The following is an 18,950-nucleotide window of genomic DNA, read 5'->3' on the forward strand; positions in this document are numbered from 1 at the left end:
ACTAAGTTTATTAAAACTTTATTTCCTGTTTGAGGAAAGCAGAACTATATTTTATATTCTGGCAATGCTGAAAATGACCATCACTAAAACAAATCAAAAGTGGTATTAGTTTGCCAAAAGACAAACCACTTTTTAAACTGATGACTCAAATAGTGTTTTATGTGTTCATGAAGTGCTACTTTCAAGTAGTTCTTTTCTTGCTGTTCGTCTAGTCTATTTAGACAAATGGCAGAAAAATACCAGTCAATATTTCATTGTTACAAACTGAGCTTTAGAAAAGTATTCTTGAGGTTTTAGTGGTTAAAGATAAAGCAAAGAAATGGTAACAAGACCAGGAACAAAGAATTTACCTGATCTTCTGCTCCATTTCTTCTAAGGACTCCTTCTTTACTATGTCAAGCTCCTGCTGATGTTCTTTTCGCAGAGTACGTAAGTCTTTTTGAAGATTATTCACTTCTTTGCGTAGTTTCTGTTTCTCCCTTTCAGTCTCTTCCAGTTTAGTCTGCAAGTCTTTCTGCTGGTTCTGCATATCACCTAGTAACTTCTGCAGCTCCAAACCAGATTTAGCTTTCTCTTCAGCATTTTCCTCAAAAGCTTTCAGGCTTTCATTTCTTTCATCCAACTGTTGCTGTAAACTTTTAAGCTTTTCTTCATATCTCAAACTCGTATCTTCCATCTCAATCTTATGTACTTCATTTTCCTTCACTATATTATTTTCCAACTCTTTTATCTTCTGTTCTAAAGACTGACTGACTACCTCCTTTTCCTGCAATTTTTTCTGGAAATCTCCAATTACATTCTCCATATCAAGATGTTTTTGTTCTTTAGCTTTTAATTCTTCCCTACTGCTTGCTAAATCACCACCACAACGAGCATGCTCATCCACTAACAATAAGTATTTTTTGGTTTGCTCCTCAAGTTCCTTCCTGAGGCTTTCAGTCCTACTCTGCTCCTCCTGATGGCTCTTCTCAACACATTCTAGCTTTTTAAGGAGTTCGTCCTGTTTCTTTTGCAGTTCTAGATGAGAGTCATTAGTCTCTTGTTGTTCCTTTTCATACTTTTGCAACAATTCATCTTTTTCAGTTAAGCCCTTCCGTAACATGTGCATTTTCTCTTCATATGTCTGTTGGACACTCTCAAGCATTTTATTTTTTTCTTGTTCTACAGCTGCTTTTACACTCTCTACTTTTTGCAGCATTTCTTTCTCTAATTCTGTGGAATCTCTCGTTGACTTTATTTTTTCTTCTAAGGACTCAATTTTGGCCTCTCTCTCCTGCACTTTTTGTTCCAAGTCTCTTAACTGATTTTCTCTATCTTGCTTACATTGCTGCTCCTTTTCTTCTATCTGAGACATCAATTGCTTTTTAATAGAACCAATTTTTTGCTCTGCCTTCTTTTTCAGATCTGCCAGCTTAGTGCTGTTCTCTGCATTCAGTCTCTCTTCTATTTCTTTCAGTTCTTCCTCTTTGCTTTTAAGTATCGATGACTTCATTTGATCAAATTCCCTCTCCCTTTCTTCAAATTCAGCTTTCAGTGAACCTAATTGCTTCTCAAGATTAAGCACTTTTTCTTCAGCCTCCTTAAATCTACCGTCCTTTTCAAAAGCTACCTTTTCTGCCTGCTGGAGTTGCCAAGCTATCTCTTTTTGCTCTGTCTCTTTTTGTTCATTATACTTTTTAAGTTCCTCCACCAAGGAATCATTTTCTGAAGTTTTCTGAGCAATGCGTTCTTCTAGTTCAGCAATTCTTGCTGCCTGTTTTTTTAACTTTGCCATTAACTCATTTTCTTCCTTTTCCCTCCTGTTTTGCTTTTGTTCCAATTCACTTTTTAAACTATCGAGACTCTTGCTTTGTTTAGCCAGCTGCTCCTTCAGTTTATTTAGCTCTTCATCTTTTTGATTGGCTTCAGTATTGCTTAATTCAAGTTTGCTCTGCAAATCTTTAATAGTATCATGATTTTGTGTAAACCTGGTTTGTGCTTTCATCTTCCACTCTGACAGCTTGGCCGTGCAATGATCTACCTGCTCAAGAGCTGATGCTTTTTCTTGACTCAGCATCTCAACTCTGGACGATAACTCCTGTACCTGGTTTAACAACTGCAACCGATCCTCTTGATGTTGCTTGCTTAACAGAGACATGGCTGCTTCCTTCTCCGTTAAACTTATTGTGCTTTCAAGTCTAACATTAAGGTCATTAATTGTTTTGTTCAGAACAGAGATCTCAGATTCTTTTTCCTGGAGTTCCTCCCTCATTGAGGTGACAGCATTGATATTTTCAGATAACTCTTTCCTCAGCTGTGTTATGCATGTTTCTTTTTCTGATGCTGCTTGCTGTTGATGCCCTCCCTCCTTCTGCAATTGTTCCTTTTCTGTTACAAGTCCTTCGATGTCAGCTCTCATGGACATAATTAAATTGTCCTTCTCTTGCAGCTGTTGCATTGACTTTTGCAAAGAAGTACTTGCAGCAGAATGATGCTCTGTTACTTCTCTAAGCTGAGCTTCTAGTTCAGGAATCTTACTTGTCTTAATTAATACTGCTTCTTTAACTTTTGCAGTTCGGCGCTCGCAATCTGCGATTTTGCATGTTACTATGTCAATTTTTTCATTGCATTTTTCAATTAATTCATTGCTTTTTGTTTGCAGTAAAGCTTCAGCATTCTTCCAGTAAGCATCTAACTGGGCTGCAAGTTCTCCTGATTGTCTTTTAAACTCAGTTTCTTTTAGCTGAATTGCCTCTATTTTTTTCTCATAATTTTCATGATCTTTATACTGAGAAGACTGCACAGTTTGGAGCTTCTCTTCAAATGTTTTCAGTGTATCAGCTAGCTCAGTAATTTTGGCTTTGTCCTTTTCTTCAACTGCTTTCTGTTTACTGAGCTGTTCCTGAAGTCCTGACTGCTCTTTCAGGGACTGATTAAGATCACTTTCCAATTTTTTCAACTGTGTTTTCAGGTCACTTTCCCTATCTGACAAAGCGTTCACCTTAGCCACTGACTGCCTTAGTTGTTCTTGCAATTCCTTCAGGGACTCCTCCCTTTTCACCTGTTCTTCCTTCAGTTGGGTTATTTCCATTCTGGAGCCTTCCTTCTCAGCACTGAAGGTGGCAAGTTCCTGTTTCAGGTCTCCAACTTCCTGCTCTTTCACTTGCAGTTCCATTTCATGTTTTTCCTGGAGCTCTTCAACCTGCTGATTGAGTTTCTTTTCCCAGCTCTGGGTAGTTTCTTCCAGCTCCTTCCTATGAGCTTCAGCAAGACTCTCTAGTTGCTCTTTCTGATTGGATTCCAGTTTTGACACAGCATCATTGATTCCAGCTGAGCTGGCACGTGCCATTTCCAACATTTTAGCATTGAATTCGCTCTCTTTCTGACTGAACTCCAACTGCTTGTTTTCAAGCTCTTTTTTTAGTTTAGCTTCCTGCTCAGCAAGTTTCTTTTTGAAAGTTTCCTGCATATCTTTTGATTTCTGTTTAATTTTCTCCATTTTGTTCTCCTGATGTTTCAGTTTACTTTCATACTCTCCTTGTAAAGCACTAATTCTCTCCTCTGCAGCTAACAGTTTCTGTTTAAGCTCTTCCACTTGCTTGTTCTGTACCTTCACGTGTTCAATTTCATTTTCCTTCTCGGTTAGACTTCTCTTTGTTTCATCAGCCTCTCTTTGTAGATCCTTCAGTTGACCTTCATATTGTTGTGTTAGAGAGGTTACTTTTTGTGCATTTTCATTGCTTTGCTCTTGCAAATGCTGCTTCAGGTCACGTACCTGAGAGATGTACACCTCTAACTCGTTCTTGACTTCATTCAGCTGGGATTCAGTTCTTTGGAGCTGCTCACCAAGTTGCAATTTTTCACCTTCAAGATCTGTCAGCTTTTGCTGCAGCTTTGCTGATTCCTCTTTATAAATCTTTGCCTGCTCATTAGAAGTACTCTGATGAGACTCTGAAAGCTCCTCTAGCTTTGCGGACACTTGGACAAGTTCAGCTTCAGATCTTTCTGCAGATTCCTTTAGTTTCTGTTCATGTGCTTTTAGTACCTCCATATGTCTGTCTTTCTCCTCCAATGATTGCTTGAGTTTGTTGAGTTCCTCTTTGAGTACCTTCTCAACACCTTGAATGGACATTTCATGCTGTTTTAACATCATTTCAACCTCTTCGTTGTGCCGTTTCCTCTCTTCTTCCAACTTTCCTTCCAATTCTTGCTTTGTTTCACACACTTTACTACTCAATTCTGAGAGCTCTAGTTCTAAATCCTGACGTATTTTTAGTGCTTCTGATAGCTCAGAAGACAGTGCTTCTAATTCTGTTTGTTTCACATCAAGTTTTTCTAATGTTTTTTCATTCATCTCTTCTATGTGTGCACGGAAAACTGTTTCTTTCTCTTTCAAAATTGTATCTATCTCTTGTTCTTGTTTCTCTCTCATTTTTTCCATTTCAGTTTCTTGTTGTTGCTTTAAGATTTGAAGTTTTTCTGTCCAAAGCTTTTCCTGCTGCTGTTTCATGTTCTCCAATTCTTTCTTGTGTTTTTCAACTATATCATTGATTTCCTTATTGTGCTGCTTTTTTTCAGACTCCATCAGAATACTTAATTCCTCTGATTGCTTTCTGTCATCTTGTGAATACTTTGCAAGAGAGCTTTCCAGTTCAAGAATCCTCTGTTAGAGAATACAGTTTTATAAAGAATATGAATATTCAAAAGTTAACAAGTTGATTAAATTCTAAAAAAATCTCACCAGGTTCACATAACCACAAATCACTTATTCCCTTATTTTTAGTTAATATCAACTTTTTATATAGCCTTTTGTTCATCTAGTTTGTCCTCAACTTTGCTTCCATTAGGGTGAGCTAGTTATTTAACAAAATTTTTCTATTTCACTCCAGTGAAAATAGTTAAATTCTTTCCAAGTTTTTATTGTATCTAATTCAAATAAAATAATTCACATGATATTTATGAGACACATGTTCACATTTTCTTATTAACCTAAAGCACCAGTACATAAGATGAAAGATATCAGGAGTCTACACAAGTATTACGGAGCTTTGTAAATATTTACTGATTTATCTTTATTCCACCACTCATAGACATGCTACTGTAAAGTTAAAATGCTTCTATAGGCAAAACTTCCAAACTAATATTTGGGAGTGGTGGAATAATGTACAAACTTGCATCAGCAGAATATATAATCTTACCCATTACGGAAAGCAAAGGACACTTCAAAAATTTAAGCAAATTTTTTACTTACTCAAGTATCCTTCTAAGTGTTTATAAGGTAGCAGTACCCAGAAGTTAAACAGTTTAAAGTTTAACTCTCCTGTATAACATACATAAAAATTATGTAGATGGATACAAAAATTCATATCCCACACCATGATATCACGTGAATGTATTTCTATATTTTGCCATCTAATCTTGTAAAAAACTAGGCACTGCAGCATACCATAGCAATACATTACATTTCTGCCGCTACAAGAAGCATTGAGAGATTAAACCAACCCGATCAAAATAAATCCACAGTATTTGTAAACCTGTCACAGTTAAATAGATACTGAAAGGAACTCTTGTAAACGTTTACCCTTTTGGAATCTTTACTCACAGTTCTAAAAGTCTCTACTTCTTGATGCATCTTCTGAACTTTCTTGTCACACTCTGCCTGTATCGCTTTCTTCTGCAGCTCTAATTCTTCTAAGGCTAGGGATTCTTGCTGCTCTTGTTCTTGAAGGGTTTTTAAACACTCACTCTGATTTTTTTCCTGTATTAAAAATTATGATTAAAACAATAAGCTATAAATATAGTCATCACACCTTCAAAACAGTATACTAAGACATTTACAAACTGGTTAGTAGGAGTCATACACTAATCACCTGTATTTCCTACACACGCAGTTTGTATTTCATCTGTGAAAACAAAATTGTTATAAATCACTTCCATTTTCTCTTCTTGGGAACCATTTGTCTTCTACTTCCCTTTGTATGAAGAACATAATGCAATCCAGCCTTTCATTTTTATGTGTTTACCACAATTAATTGAGATTAACACCTTAGAGGAACAAAGGTCTGTCCTTACTTGATTCCACTGCTAATGTATTTTTAAGCTTCTATTCCTTATAATTAAAAAAACAACCTGAGAAACAGGTAGAATAATACAGTCAAGAAGGGACTGTCAAAGTCCTACAGTCCTAGTCACCAACACCATGGAGAAGCACAAAAAAGAACCTACTATTTGTTAGGTAAAATTATGTGATTATCTAAAGTGGAGCTTATGAAAGACAGCAAAGAATTCCGTTGAGTCCTCCCAGCCTGACCTAGAAAAAAAACCTCTTTTCTGAGGTCAAACACTATGAATAGTTAACCCTGTTCATGTAACACAATACAGACAGAATGATACCAACACTTTTCAAGTAACAGCCTCATTCTTTTACTTTAGTTGCTGTGGCTAATTGCCAATGATCCAGAGGAAGAAATTGAAAAACAGAAGTCTAACAAAAAGTTTTTAAAAAAAAAAAAAAAAAAAAAGAAGTCTTTCCCACAAGAAGCAGCTGTTAATTAATCACTATCACTGCTCACTATGATTATTCAGTCTGGATCATTGCATCTGCTTTCCTTTCATGTTGCTGAAGATGCTGAGCTCTTTGACTTTTGGAGGACACTCATATCTTTGAGTGCAGAAGGACTCTCACTGTGTAACAGGGTCAGATTAAGACTTCTAGTCCCACCTCACACTTGGAGAAATGTCTTTCTACACATTTTAGGGATACATACAAGAGCTGCCTTCATCTTCTCCTGGAATGCCTTTTCTTGGGCCTGTAATCTCTGATTTAGCTCCTGATCTTTGGTAGCCATTTCTTTTTTATGGAATTTTTCTAGTTCAGCAACACGCTCCTCTGAAGACTTCTGTGTATCAAAGTTGGAAGAAACTAATTTCAAAATATTAAATAACAAAACACTTTTTATTATTTCTTAGTAAGAAAAGCAGTACAACAGAGAGAGGAAACCAGAACCGTCTCTTTGCTCCCTTTGAATAAGTAACAATCACTTGGAGCGCTTAATATTAAGCCCTGACAGTTCTTATTTTCAAGCCTGAAGTTATCTATCTTCTTCTCAAGTCTTTCCCAGTTCCACTAAAAGAAACACCACATTTCTTAAAGACTCTTCTACCAAGGTGAACTTAATGTTTTCAATTTCAGTTCAAATGTGATAATAAATTGGAAAAGGAACTTGTCTGTGGCTTTCCCTGTATTCTTGTTATTTCATGAGCCAGAAAGTCGAGTGGTGATACTCTACGTAGACAGCTATCTACAACCTACATACATGCTTTATTTAAGAATAATGTAACGCAAGTCAGTCACCCCCTAAAGCATCAGTGTATTCTCTTAGAAAAATAAATAACATAACAAATGTCAACACAAGAACTGCAATTTAAAGGTATTGAAATGTACAGCTTTGCAAGGCAAGTGCAGTTCTGCAATTCCTACCTGAATACGACAGATGAAGCAAATCTTAGCAATTCTTAACTAGCAAACAGTTTGGCAACAAGTTCTTAAATGCTTACACATACTGGGCTAGGATAATCATTAAAAGTACTTAGTATTAAAACCCAAAATCCTGGTGGAGATGTGTGACCTGACTGCCATTAACTTCTTCTTGACTCCCTTTAAAGTCTCAAGTGTACTTCTAGTAAATGATTTTATTAAATACTGTGAAACAAAGCGTAATACTGTTCATTTTTACATGCCTCTAACGTACTGATTTTAAACTGCTAGAGGAAAAAAAAAAAAAATCTATATGGGGAGTTTTCTATTTTGTCCTAAGTAAATCTTTAATCCCAGAAATGAATTTTTACAGAATTTATTAAATAGCAAAAATTTTATAACAAAGTTATGATATACTAATGTATTTTACAACTATAATTTAATTGTAATTGAATGATTAGATTAAAAGCCAATAATACAGGGTGAGTTTCAGCTTTTACCTTCATAATCTCAACCACCTCTTGTTTCACTCTGGTTAACTCCCGTTGAAGATTTACCCTCTCTTCCTCACTTGCCTTTTCTACTGCTTTGATTTTTTCATCCATTTCTGCCTGCAATTTTTTCCGGGCTTCCTCTGTCTTTTGGGCAATACTTAGAGCCCTCTCAAGCTCTTCAAAAGCTGCAAAGAAAAAAAATTATATGATAGTCAAGAAATATCTATGTCCCTTGATAGAAGAACAGAGTTCTCAGTAACTGTAAATTACACAAGTAACAGAAGAATGAACTTAGGAATCCATCAAGAATTCACATGGGTTTATTATGTAGAAGGGAAAGAGAACTGACAAATAGCTGTGAATGTCTTCCAATACATTCTGTAGCTTCTATTTCTTCCCCTAAAATAACTATAAAATACATAAACCATATAAATAAACTATTGCTCCTCTTCTGGCTATATGTGCTGAGTAACTTTGAAGAAGAGGAAAAAAGCTGCATGAAGAAAAGGCAATTCTACAAGCTGTTCTTCCACTAAAACAAGCAGACAGAAGCACAAACCAGGAATGACTGCTATGCAAGTCAGTTTTTACTGAATCAAGAAAGAGTTCTTCCTGAATACAACACAAGTGTAATACCAGGCACTTTATTTACCTAAGAGTTGTTCATTTCAAACTGTACAACCTAGATAATCTTCTCAAAATGTGGGTTTGGTGGAGTCCATACAGATGGCTTTGCTAATTTATTTCACTATTTACTTTTAATGTAGACTACTATCAATGCAATTTAGAGACACTGGAAAAACGCTTGTGTGTTATGAAGACTGTCCTGCGATTCTAGACTCTTGTGTGTTATGAAGACTGTCCTGCGATTCTAGACTTCACAAATAAAATGTAAGAAAAAAATATTAAAGTCTTCTGGGAGCGAACCTTAATATCTATAAGATGTTTCAAAAGAACACTTAAGCTGCAGTCACAAAATTTATTTACATTTGCATAAGATGCACAAGTCTGCTGAAACACATTTTAATTTACAAATCAGAAGCAATAATTCCATGGCTTCTTCCCATGCTAAGGGGAAGTATTCCAACATACTTTATTAATTTCATAGATGATCATTTAGATATACACAGGAAGCAAATAAATTCCTGTGTTGTGAGCTGGTTTTTTATTATTATTATTATTCAATACAAGTATCTTGAGTTACTCACTGAAACTGATGGCAGAATCTATATAGAATTACACAAGACTAAAATTTGATCACTATTAGGGAAACATCTTTTCCTGAAAAGATTATGAATGTGGAAAACCCCTGCTGCATATCAAAGGAAAATTCACTCTCAGAACAGTCTACTATGTGGTTAATTTTTTGCATACAAGATCTTTGGCAGAACACCACTGTAGAATTCAAAATCACAGTACCAATGTCAAGACTGTAATTTATCAGAGCACAAAAAACTAGAAGTATGTTATTCTACTATACCCTGGACTACTTGGATACTACCCTGGGAGTAGACAGAACAAAATCATTTTGAAAGTGTTATTTATTATGCTAAGCTTTCTCCCACTTAGTTCTATCCCAAAAAGAAAATCATAATAGACATATACATCTCTAATTTCCTTGATTCACCATTACTTAGGAGGCATTCACAGCAATTCTCGTAATCCTTTTTTTTTTTTTTTTTTTTTGGAAACCATCTTTAATAACATTCAGGCATGAGTTTGAGAAGTGAATAATAATTTCCATACCACTTCTGATAATATTCAGAACTGAAGCTTCTGACCACAGTCTATACTTTGGAGGCAATGCTGCAAATATGTTTTCAAGTAACTTAATTCCATAAAATTGCATTCACCCAAATTCTGACCTTTTCCAGAATTTATTCTGTTTTCTGAGGAAGCCTTTCTCTGACTACTCATGCCAACAATCATGTTTTAGGGCAAAACAGAGTTGTTATTGACCCTGGCAATAACAAAGCACATCATTGTATCCACTTTTTCACTCCTGGTTCTACTTAAATAATGAATACAAAAAGTCATTGCAAAAAATCAAGAGCACTAGAGATAATTTCAAACAGCAAAACAGTCTAAAACATAATGCAAGCATGCATGAGGCTTATAGCTCCTTACTTTCCAAGCACAGATCTTCACAGTGCCCATCAAGGCATTTGCCACCTGGGACCTGCAGGACTCAAGTCCTCCCTCCTCACCACCCCAGGTACAACTCGGTCATGAACACAGCCCGCCCAACTGCATTTGGAGAACGGCACTGACTTCCCTGATTCTCCTCTTAGCTCTAACAAAAGCACGCACAGCCAGCAAAATTGGCCACATCCTTCAGTATTACAGCATCATAAATGGCTTTAAAAAAAACCCCCAGAACCCAAACCCTCCTCCCAAACCTATAGACCTTTACAAAGTATAGCTTGAAATCAAACCCTGCAAGTAAAAGATTAAGTTATTTCACTTTTCCATACATGTTTTCTGATTATTGCTCTGAGCAACACATACTTTATTTTCATTTGAGAAACCTGTTACTTCTGCAAAAGGAAAGAGAATGCATTTGCCATAGCCCACAAATCCACCAAAGAGAAGATCCAAGTTCACACTAGGATTGACTACTGATATGGAAGAGCTGAGCAACATGCAGTACGACAGCTGCATCACTGTAATCACAAGCAGGATGCTAATACAAAAGCTAGATAAAAGCTGATGGATAAAACGCCAAGGGGGTATGAAAGCACAAAGAAGCAACACTTCACAGGAACACACTTAGCTCTCTAAAAGTTAAATTATATGCATCTCAGGCACTTTAAGCACTTAAGCAAAACAGAACATTTTTATTCAAAGTAGTTAATTCTAGTGTAGCATGACACAAGTGAGTTTCAAACCAGCAGAGGGCTAAACTATCATCGAGTAGACAGAACATGGTCTATATTATTATTATTATTACTTTTGATCTATAGGAGATTTAAAATCTACTGTGGATAAAAGCCTGGAATAAAAGTCCATGTTTTTACCCAAATACATCTATTCTGAATACACAGAGTAAAGGCACTGCCTGTGTTCTTCCCCAACCAGCAGAGCTACTGTCAAGGGAAGACCTTTTAAGTGAGGTACTGGTCAAGTAAAGTCTCACAAAAGCACAGTGGCGAATCAGAAACAGTAACAAGCACACCAACAGAGTCTCAGGTGAGTCTTGCAAAATCCCATTCACGTGACCAAGCCAGACAAACCAGAAACCTTCCTGTGCAGTATATAAATTACACAAAAAGAGCCTGAGCAGAGTTTAAGAAGTGCAAGGTTACAAAACTGATTTTTATAAAACATGTGCTAGAGAGTTGACTGCTTTACGTACACTACTCCAGTCTCAGTTCCCTTCACCTTGCCTCCTACCAAGTATAACACCAGTCCCTACCGCAAAGACTTCTTGCTTACTCTCCCGGCCCTGCAGATGTGTTATCTTCAACTACAGTGCCATCTACTGCTGAAAATTGTGAAGAAAGCACTGAATAGGATGGCAAAGGGGGGATTTACATATTTTCCTACTGAAGGCTGAGAGCAGGCATCTTGTCAAAAGTTTGAGAAACAAAGCTCAAATTCATTTCCTACAGTTGATTTGTGCATCTAGGCAGGATTTTAAAGGCACAGTCCAAGCTTTCTGTTTCTCAGTAGAAAGGTGCAAAGCATACGTTTATTAAGCTTGCAAAAGAAATATCGCCTACAAAGAACGGCAAAGTAAAGCAAAATGAAGTTGCTTTCGAAAGACTTTTTGTTTACTGTACAGAATATAAATAAGTCAATAATCTGCATCCTGAGAAGTCTAAAGGACTTACACCAAGTATTCTCAGGAGAAACAAACCAGTTCACCAGTAAATTTACAGTACTACAAATAGCTTTGTTGAAGTAAAATGTAAATAATCTATGTATACTGCAAAGCATTAAAAAAAAAAATCAGTTGCAGTTACTTCAAGTAAAAGTGCCTGAGAAGCACAGAATTTACTTTTCAGAGCCCAGTTCAAGCACCCAGTGTGTGATGTAAGAAAAAAGAGCCCTTACCCCAGTCCTGTTCATACAAGGCTTGGGAAAGGCACCATGATTCACTTATTGGCATGTGTGGATGCACAAAAACAAGATGCTCTGTGAGATTTCAACATAATGTACCTCTAACTACAAAAAAAATGAACTTCAACTGGGGAGACCAAGTTACAGTTTACACAACACACACAAAATAAGCATACGTATCTTTTCACTATTTCAGTACACAAAAACGCATTAACATTAAATCAAACACTGGAGCATTTCACTAAAGTCGCTGAATTACAAAGAAAAAAGCCAGACACATAACTCTAGACAAGTTAAAAAAATGAAGTGGAAAAATACACCACTTTTTAGCCTACAATATAGCACTATGAAAGTAAATTCCAAGTGTAAGTGTATTATGCTTACCCTTATTTTGCCATAACATAAATGAAATTACCATTTCTACAAATACAATATGCCATGAAGTCAGTTCTTCACTAAACCACGATATAGAAAAAGTGTAGAATTTTAAGTCATCTCACATCAACTATTTAAGAAACAGAACTTTAAAAGATGTTGACCTCAAATACATGAAACTGCCCAAACCTTAAAACTGATACAACTCAAAGGCTGTGACCTAGGAGTAATTTCAGGCTCTCCCAATAATGATGGTGGTTTTCTCAAATGCCTGAATGATTTAGTTCAACTGTATTGAACTACAATTCCATTGTACATCACACCATTTTTGGAATGCATAAAGCCAAGGAAGTAATAGGAAAACCTAATAAAGGTCACTTTACAATTTTGCCTACCTCAGAAGTAGTATTAATTTTCCAAGGGTTCCAACATTTATATGTGTGCTTAACAGACTACAATAATAAATGCACTCAAAAGTGGATGCTTATGCACCATAAAAGTTACCAAAAGTACTTGAAAATTTTATTTGACAGAGAACATATTTAACACACAAATCTCCCCCTAGAAAAGTGCAGTGTACTCAACACATTTTTCGTAGAGTGAAATTACTTCTCACTACAGTAGTTAAGTTTTCCAGGTATCCAGAGCATCATCTCTAACCCATTTTCAGCTTCTGGCTATGTAAACCTGAGGAAATTACTGTATTATCAGAGTGTGTAGATATTAGTCCATAATTAAGAGGTTTCTACTGCTTCAAAAAAATGCTGTTTCAAACAACTATGACAATAACTTTGTATCTACAGAAGTATTATAATATTCTTCAGCTTTTTTTTTTAAATCATGAAGAAAAGCTTCCTAGTTTTCAAGATCTGAAAAAAAATCCAAATTCAGCAGGACTGACTTCTGAAATATTAATTTCCAGAGCTAAAAAGACACATGCAACACAAAAGGGTAGAAGAGGAAGGCACCTAATCAAAATGTTTGTTACTTTCACAAGATGGATGTTCAAGCTGCTTTTCTGTATTACGGCAGAATTATCTATCCAAACTAATCTTTGAAATTAAAAGTTGTGATCTAAATCTATGTAGATTTAAAATAAACCCCTATGAACTGTATTGTTTGAACTTACCACTTTTTAGAGGAAGAAAATATGCATAATGTTTTATGCAAACTAACCCCATCTGAACTTCTGCCAAAAGAATGAACTCCTTTAAATGCCAAAAGGAGTTCTAAAAGAGTTTTGATAGATATAGTGCAAAACAATTTCACTGTTTAAAAAACAAAGGGGGGGCGGATTGACCTTTTAACTTAGTTTCAAGCAAAAGGAGAACTGCAAGCACACATAATTAATGTTACCTAATTTCCATCAAAAGCAAAACTACAGCATGTAATAGTTACATAACCACTAGGTTCCAAGGCTGAAACAAAAGGAATCATCATTGCTGTTTCACTAAAAAGAAATTAGAAATGCTTCAGCTATGATTATTGAAAGAAAATGCTTATTATGGTTTTAACACATCCTCTTGTTTCTACTTCTTTGCAAACTCTTACATACTCACTGCTACATTCTCTATGTAAAATACTGGTGGCATTATAATGATAATTTATGGATAGTTGCAAGCTTCTCTCCTGAAGTTATACCAGCACAAAACTCTATCAATCTTTTTTCCTACAAACCAGAAGGTACAGCTGCCCTTCAGCAGTTTCCTTCCCAACTCCAGTTGAATTGATAACAGAGACAAACCAGTCAAACACATCCCTAAACTCTGTGACCAGAAGTTTAGTTATGATGCTAGCAGGGGTGATATGTAGAACATTAGGAAAAAGAGCGTCTCTTAATATCCATTCCAAACAACTGATAAAAGAGTGCAAAAAAACCACACTGAAGCTTTCTCATGTTTAAATGTGAAAGCTAATAATCTCCAGAACTTCTTACCAGCTCTTTCAGATTTTTCTTTCTGTTCTTTTAATTCCTCGCCTTTTGTAGTTATTTGTTTGATACGAGCACGCAGTTGGGCTATCTCCTCCTCCTTCATTTCCAAAGTTTCGTGCATTTGTCGCTTTGTCTCTGCAATTACCATGCCCTATGGAAAAGGTCCTTGTGATAAAAAGCTAGCAAATAAATAAAACATATAGCTGAGACAATTTCAAGCCAGGACACAATCCTTGTCAGGAATTAACTTTAGTCTATTAATACAAGACCAGAGACCATGGTATTTTTTTATGTCAGAAAACAGAAAATGATAACAAAAAGAAGATAAGAATATGGATTATTTTGAAGAGTAGCCAAAATTTATCTAGTGGTGAAAAGAACTCCTCCAGCAACTAAGGACCATCAGAAAACATCCTGCTTCTGGTACAGATATTGTTTATTCTTTGAAATACATATTCTGTAAACAAACCAAGACTAAAAGCATTGTAGTTTGTGTGCTTCTCCTTAGAGAATATTCACTTATAATGAGTGTAAGTCATGCTGCTTATTACACCACCAGAAGTTACTCCAAGTACCAAGACTGTGATAAAAAACAAAAAAAACTTTTAAGGAACAAAAACCCAAGAAACTCTTCATATTCCTAGGAAACTACGGTTACTTTCCCTTCATCGGACATTTTTTAATTCATTTACATTGTATCTCATCTTCATTAGTGTTTGGGGGGTTTGTTTTAAAGCTGGCATTAAGGAGTGTATTCAGCATAATTGCTCCATCCCAAATAACATCATCTTGCAGTATTAAGCATAACCTAATAGACAAATACCCTAAAGTATCTACAGAATAAAATTTTCAGGTAGCTTAAATTATTTGCTTGTTAAAACATAAACCAAACCACATCAGATGACTAAAAACAGCTTCTAATACCAAGAAGCCAGATCTTTAGAGTTTTAAACAATCTTCAAAAACTTCACAGAGTTTAAAGAAAATTTTTTTGGTTACCTTGTCTTGTTCTAGCTGCTCAATCAAATTCTTTGCATCACGCAGCTGTGTAATCAGTTTAGTCTTCTCAGCCATGTGAAGGTCCTAAAAAAAGACCCCAACCACAAGTTTAAAGCACTGCCATCTGTAAGAAAATACCTTCTTCTGACAGACAGCTTAGGTTTGGCTCTGACTCTGCACTATGCTTTGGAGGAAGAGCACAGAACAGAATCCAGGGAAATTGAAGTAGGCAGCTTTAAATTACTTTTAAATCTCCCAGTTGCTAGGCTGCCTCATGGCTTCCATAATAATTCAGGTATCTGAAGACTTTGTTACAGCCTCCACAGTTCTCTCATGGATGTCAGAGCTGCTACAGTAAAACAAGCAAGAACCATGCCTAGGGCACCTGTTCTATTACCTGCATCTCGGCTTACCAGAGGATCTCAACACTGCAACATAATTGCTCATTACTGGAAAAGGTCCTTAAAATACTCAAATCTTTCAGAGCTCTTTCAAACTGGGCTAGTGTGTAGAGACCAAGACAGAGAAGAGAATCTGATCTCCAGAATTGAAGTTGAGTACAGCTATACTTATCCCATTTTCATGTTTTCATTACTACCAGCCACCATACTTTCACTCCACACTTGGCATTAATGGCCTTAAAAGGAATATCAAGCAAAATATTAATTTAGCTTTGAGCCTGCACTTATGTTATCTTCACTATATTGTGCTCTCCACTGTCCTGCATTTCTGTATTTTCTGTTCATTTACACAACTGATGCCTCTTCCACTATGTCTTAAAGGTTTAGCTCTGCTCCACTTTTCTTACTTTACCGCCTGTCTTCTGGGCTAGGACAGTCTTTTCCTCACCCCAGCTTCCCACAACTACTTTATTTCTGATACCATTTTGATGGTTATTCACACAGTAAGGCTTCATACCCTTCTTTACAGCTTTTTGAGTAGTTGCTCAATGTGTTCATTCCGGGTGGGTTTTGCACCTTTAACTCCAAAAAAGTACAAGGGCGGTTTGTTTCATGGTCTGCCCTATTAATAAAGTTTGGAAATACTGGAGTTCTTATTGTGTTTTAGTAGCTACCCATAAAGTGAAAAGCATTTTCCATACCTTCATTTTCTCCAGTTCCTGAAGTCTCTCTTCTAACTGTTCTTGAAGTGCCTCCTTCTCGTTGGTTAATTGGGCGCAGCGCTCCTTATGTGACCGAATCATCTCCTTACAACGTTGCAGCAAGTTCTCTTGGCGCTTCACCCTCTGATTAAGAGTTTCCAGGGTTTTAACAGAATCTTCATTACCCTCTACAAGACAAGATACCAACATTATTATATGCACACAGTTTCCAAAATGTAGATCTGTATTCATCACTCACATTGCGGGCAACTCACAGGTCTCTAAAGAAAGTTGTGCAAAGTCTGCAAAACTTCCTAGTGACTACTGTAACTGCCAGAAACATGCTACACATACACAGAATAGTAAATACAGTCTTTTACCTCAAATTAATTTACAAAACACCAGTTACTATACAAGCTTCGAAACCATACTATTATTCAACAATGTTTTCCATGCAATTAAAAAGTCCTTATGATTTATAAACCTGCCTGCTGCTACTAACAGAATATTCACAGGCAGGAAAAAACATGAAACAAAGCAAATAACCTCTCTCAAGTGCCAAGCACACAGATTCCTGCTTTCCCAGGGCTGGGTATGACGTTAATTCTAAAATATCCAGGTTGGCAGTACTACAATCGGCAGGATAAAAGCCACATTTAGCGTCTTTCTGAGCTGTACTCCTCTCTGTATAACTAGCACACTGGGTAATATTTTACTGTGTGTTCTGCTCTGATGCTGTGGAGGCTTTAAGAGTACTTGGCATGAAAATAGGATCAAATTCAGAGGTTCAGTTCGTATCATCCTCATATACAAAAATCATGGCAGATGCTGAACAAAGAATATTTCAAGATGCATGTTCACCTCTGTCTGAGCCCTACCTTCTATGAAGGATACCAATGAATGACATTTTCATTATATATCAGCATTATAATGTCCTTTTCTCAGTAAACATACACACACAATACTGGGAGTGCCATAACTCAAATAACCTCATGATGTGAGGAACACAGAATATTCAATAGCATGAATATCAAAATTGATCTTTGCTTTTACTTTTTCCTGAGGAAGAAGAAGGAGGAAAAAAAAAAAAAAAAAAAAAAAAAAAAGACTGACAACCAGTCTCCTCTCTAAACTCCAGGGATAGGTCCTTGCTTATCGGGGACAGAATCTCTTAATCATATTAAGTGGGGATAGTAACAACATCTACCAGAAAAAGCATTAATTACAACACAGTCATCATTATTGACAAAGGCAAGATGTATCAAATTTGAATTCTTACAAAATTTAGTATCTTAGAAGGGTTATCCTGTCCCCTGGCTGCCACACTGTTTTCAAAACAATTGTCTCCTAGAAAATACATCCTTACCACAACATGTTTAGCCCTAAGTATTGTTACTCCATCATAAATAACAGCAGGCTTATTCCCCAAAAGTCAAGATTTCTTGAAAAAGCCGCAATACCTACCATTGCTTCCTGGTTCCACAATATTTTCTGTACTGATTTCTTTTGTTGGACTTTGAACGTGTGGTTCAGACTGGATATTTGGATCAGGCAATTCAGTGCCCATCTGACCATTCTGCAACCTCTGTTTCAGCAACGATACCTAAACAAAATGTTCTTTTTGTTAAAAAACCCAATGATTCTAGGTAGATAACGTTTTCATCTTCAAAACTAGAGAGAGTTAAATAAAACTGGTATCGGCAAGTAGAGAAAGGAAAAACCTGTCTGTATTTTTTTAGCCTTTTTTAAAATCAGAATTATGTTTCCAATTAACAAAAATATATCATTATGAGTGGAGAAACAAAGACCAATTAAGCAAAACACATAAATTTTGCCAAAGTCATTTTAGCTTAAACATCTGCTAATGTTATGTTCTTGATAAAAGACATTACGAAGGTATTTAAGCGCAGATCAAACAATCTTATTTAACATCAGTGAGATTTTACAAAGGTATCCTCTACCACAAAGATGCACTTAACTTCTAGATAATCATAAGTTCTCAAGAAGCTTTACATCATCGCAGCTATTGCAATAAAATGTGGACATGTATTATAGGAAATACATAATTTACAAAAAAATAGTAGGAAGAGCAGTTTTAAAGAACATCTCTTGGGTAAAGTATCTTACCTGAGTTTGCAGGACACTAATAAGTTGATCCTTTTCTTCTAAGGAAGCATCAAATTCCTCTTGGAGATGTTTCTTAGCTTGTTGATCCATCTGGAGCTCCTGTGAATCATAAATAAATGTGTCTCAAATGAAAAATGAAATGTGAATTTAAAAGGCTTATCAAAATATCATGAAATAATATTAAAAATACCACTTTGCAGTTGTGACCCCAAAATACAACCATAAAGCGAGAGTATTTCTTTTACTATACAACATTCCACACAACATAATAAGAACATCCCATTATAATACCAGCATTAAAACAGCAAGAGTCCACATTTGATGCAAAATTATCAAGGATTCTTTCTTCCTAAAAATAAGTATGTGTAGGGATCACTTCAAGCCTGCTCCTGAAAACTGATT

General features: G+C 36.0%; 1 protein-coding gene across 10 annotated transcripts in view; it reads right to left on the reverse strand.

Moving 5' to 3' along the window:
- Nucleotides 1-18,950, reverse strand: part of GOLGA4 (golgin A4) — a 69,742-nt gene that overhangs the window by 23,551 nt on the left and 27,241 nt on the right. For 6 of the 10 annotated variants that reach the window (XR_012653952.1, XM_075053895.1, XM_075053877.1 and 3 more), the window contains 9 exons: nucleotides 18,549-18,647; nucleotides 17,886-18,024; nucleotides 16,422-16,609; nucleotides 15,320-15,403; nucleotides 14,324-14,471; nucleotides 7,957-8,135; nucleotides 6,747-6,878; nucleotides 5,582-5,737; nucleotides 351-4,642 (listed from right to left, as the gene is read on the reverse strand). Coding sequence is in view for 9 of the 10 variants with exons in the window: in XM_075053895.1 (XP_074909996.1) it covers nucleotides 351-4,642; nucleotides 5,582-5,737; nucleotides 6,747-6,878; nucleotides 7,957-8,135; nucleotides 14,324-14,471; nucleotides 15,320-15,403; nucleotides 16,422-16,609; nucleotides 17,886-18,024; nucleotides 18,549-18,647 (5,417 nt within the window). In the remaining variant the exon portion in view is untranslated. Of the gene's footprint in view, nucleotides 1-350; nucleotides 4,643-5,581; nucleotides 5,738-6,746; nucleotides 6,879-7,956; nucleotides 8,136-14,323; nucleotides 14,500-15,319; nucleotides 15,404-16,421; nucleotides 16,610-17,885; nucleotides 18,025-18,548; nucleotides 18,648-18,950 lie in introns of those variants that run through there. The other 4 variants (XM_075053885.1, XM_075053914.1, XM_075053903.1 and 1 more) reach the window with 4 other exon arrangements.

Source organism: Buteo buteo, chromosome 2 (assembly GCF_964188355.1).
Source record: "Buteo buteo chromosome 2, bButBut1.hap1.1, whole genome shotgun sequence".
In the NCBI taxonomy this organism is placed as follows: Eukaryota; Metazoa; Chordata; class Aves; order Accipitriformes; family Accipitridae; genus Buteo; species Buteo buteo.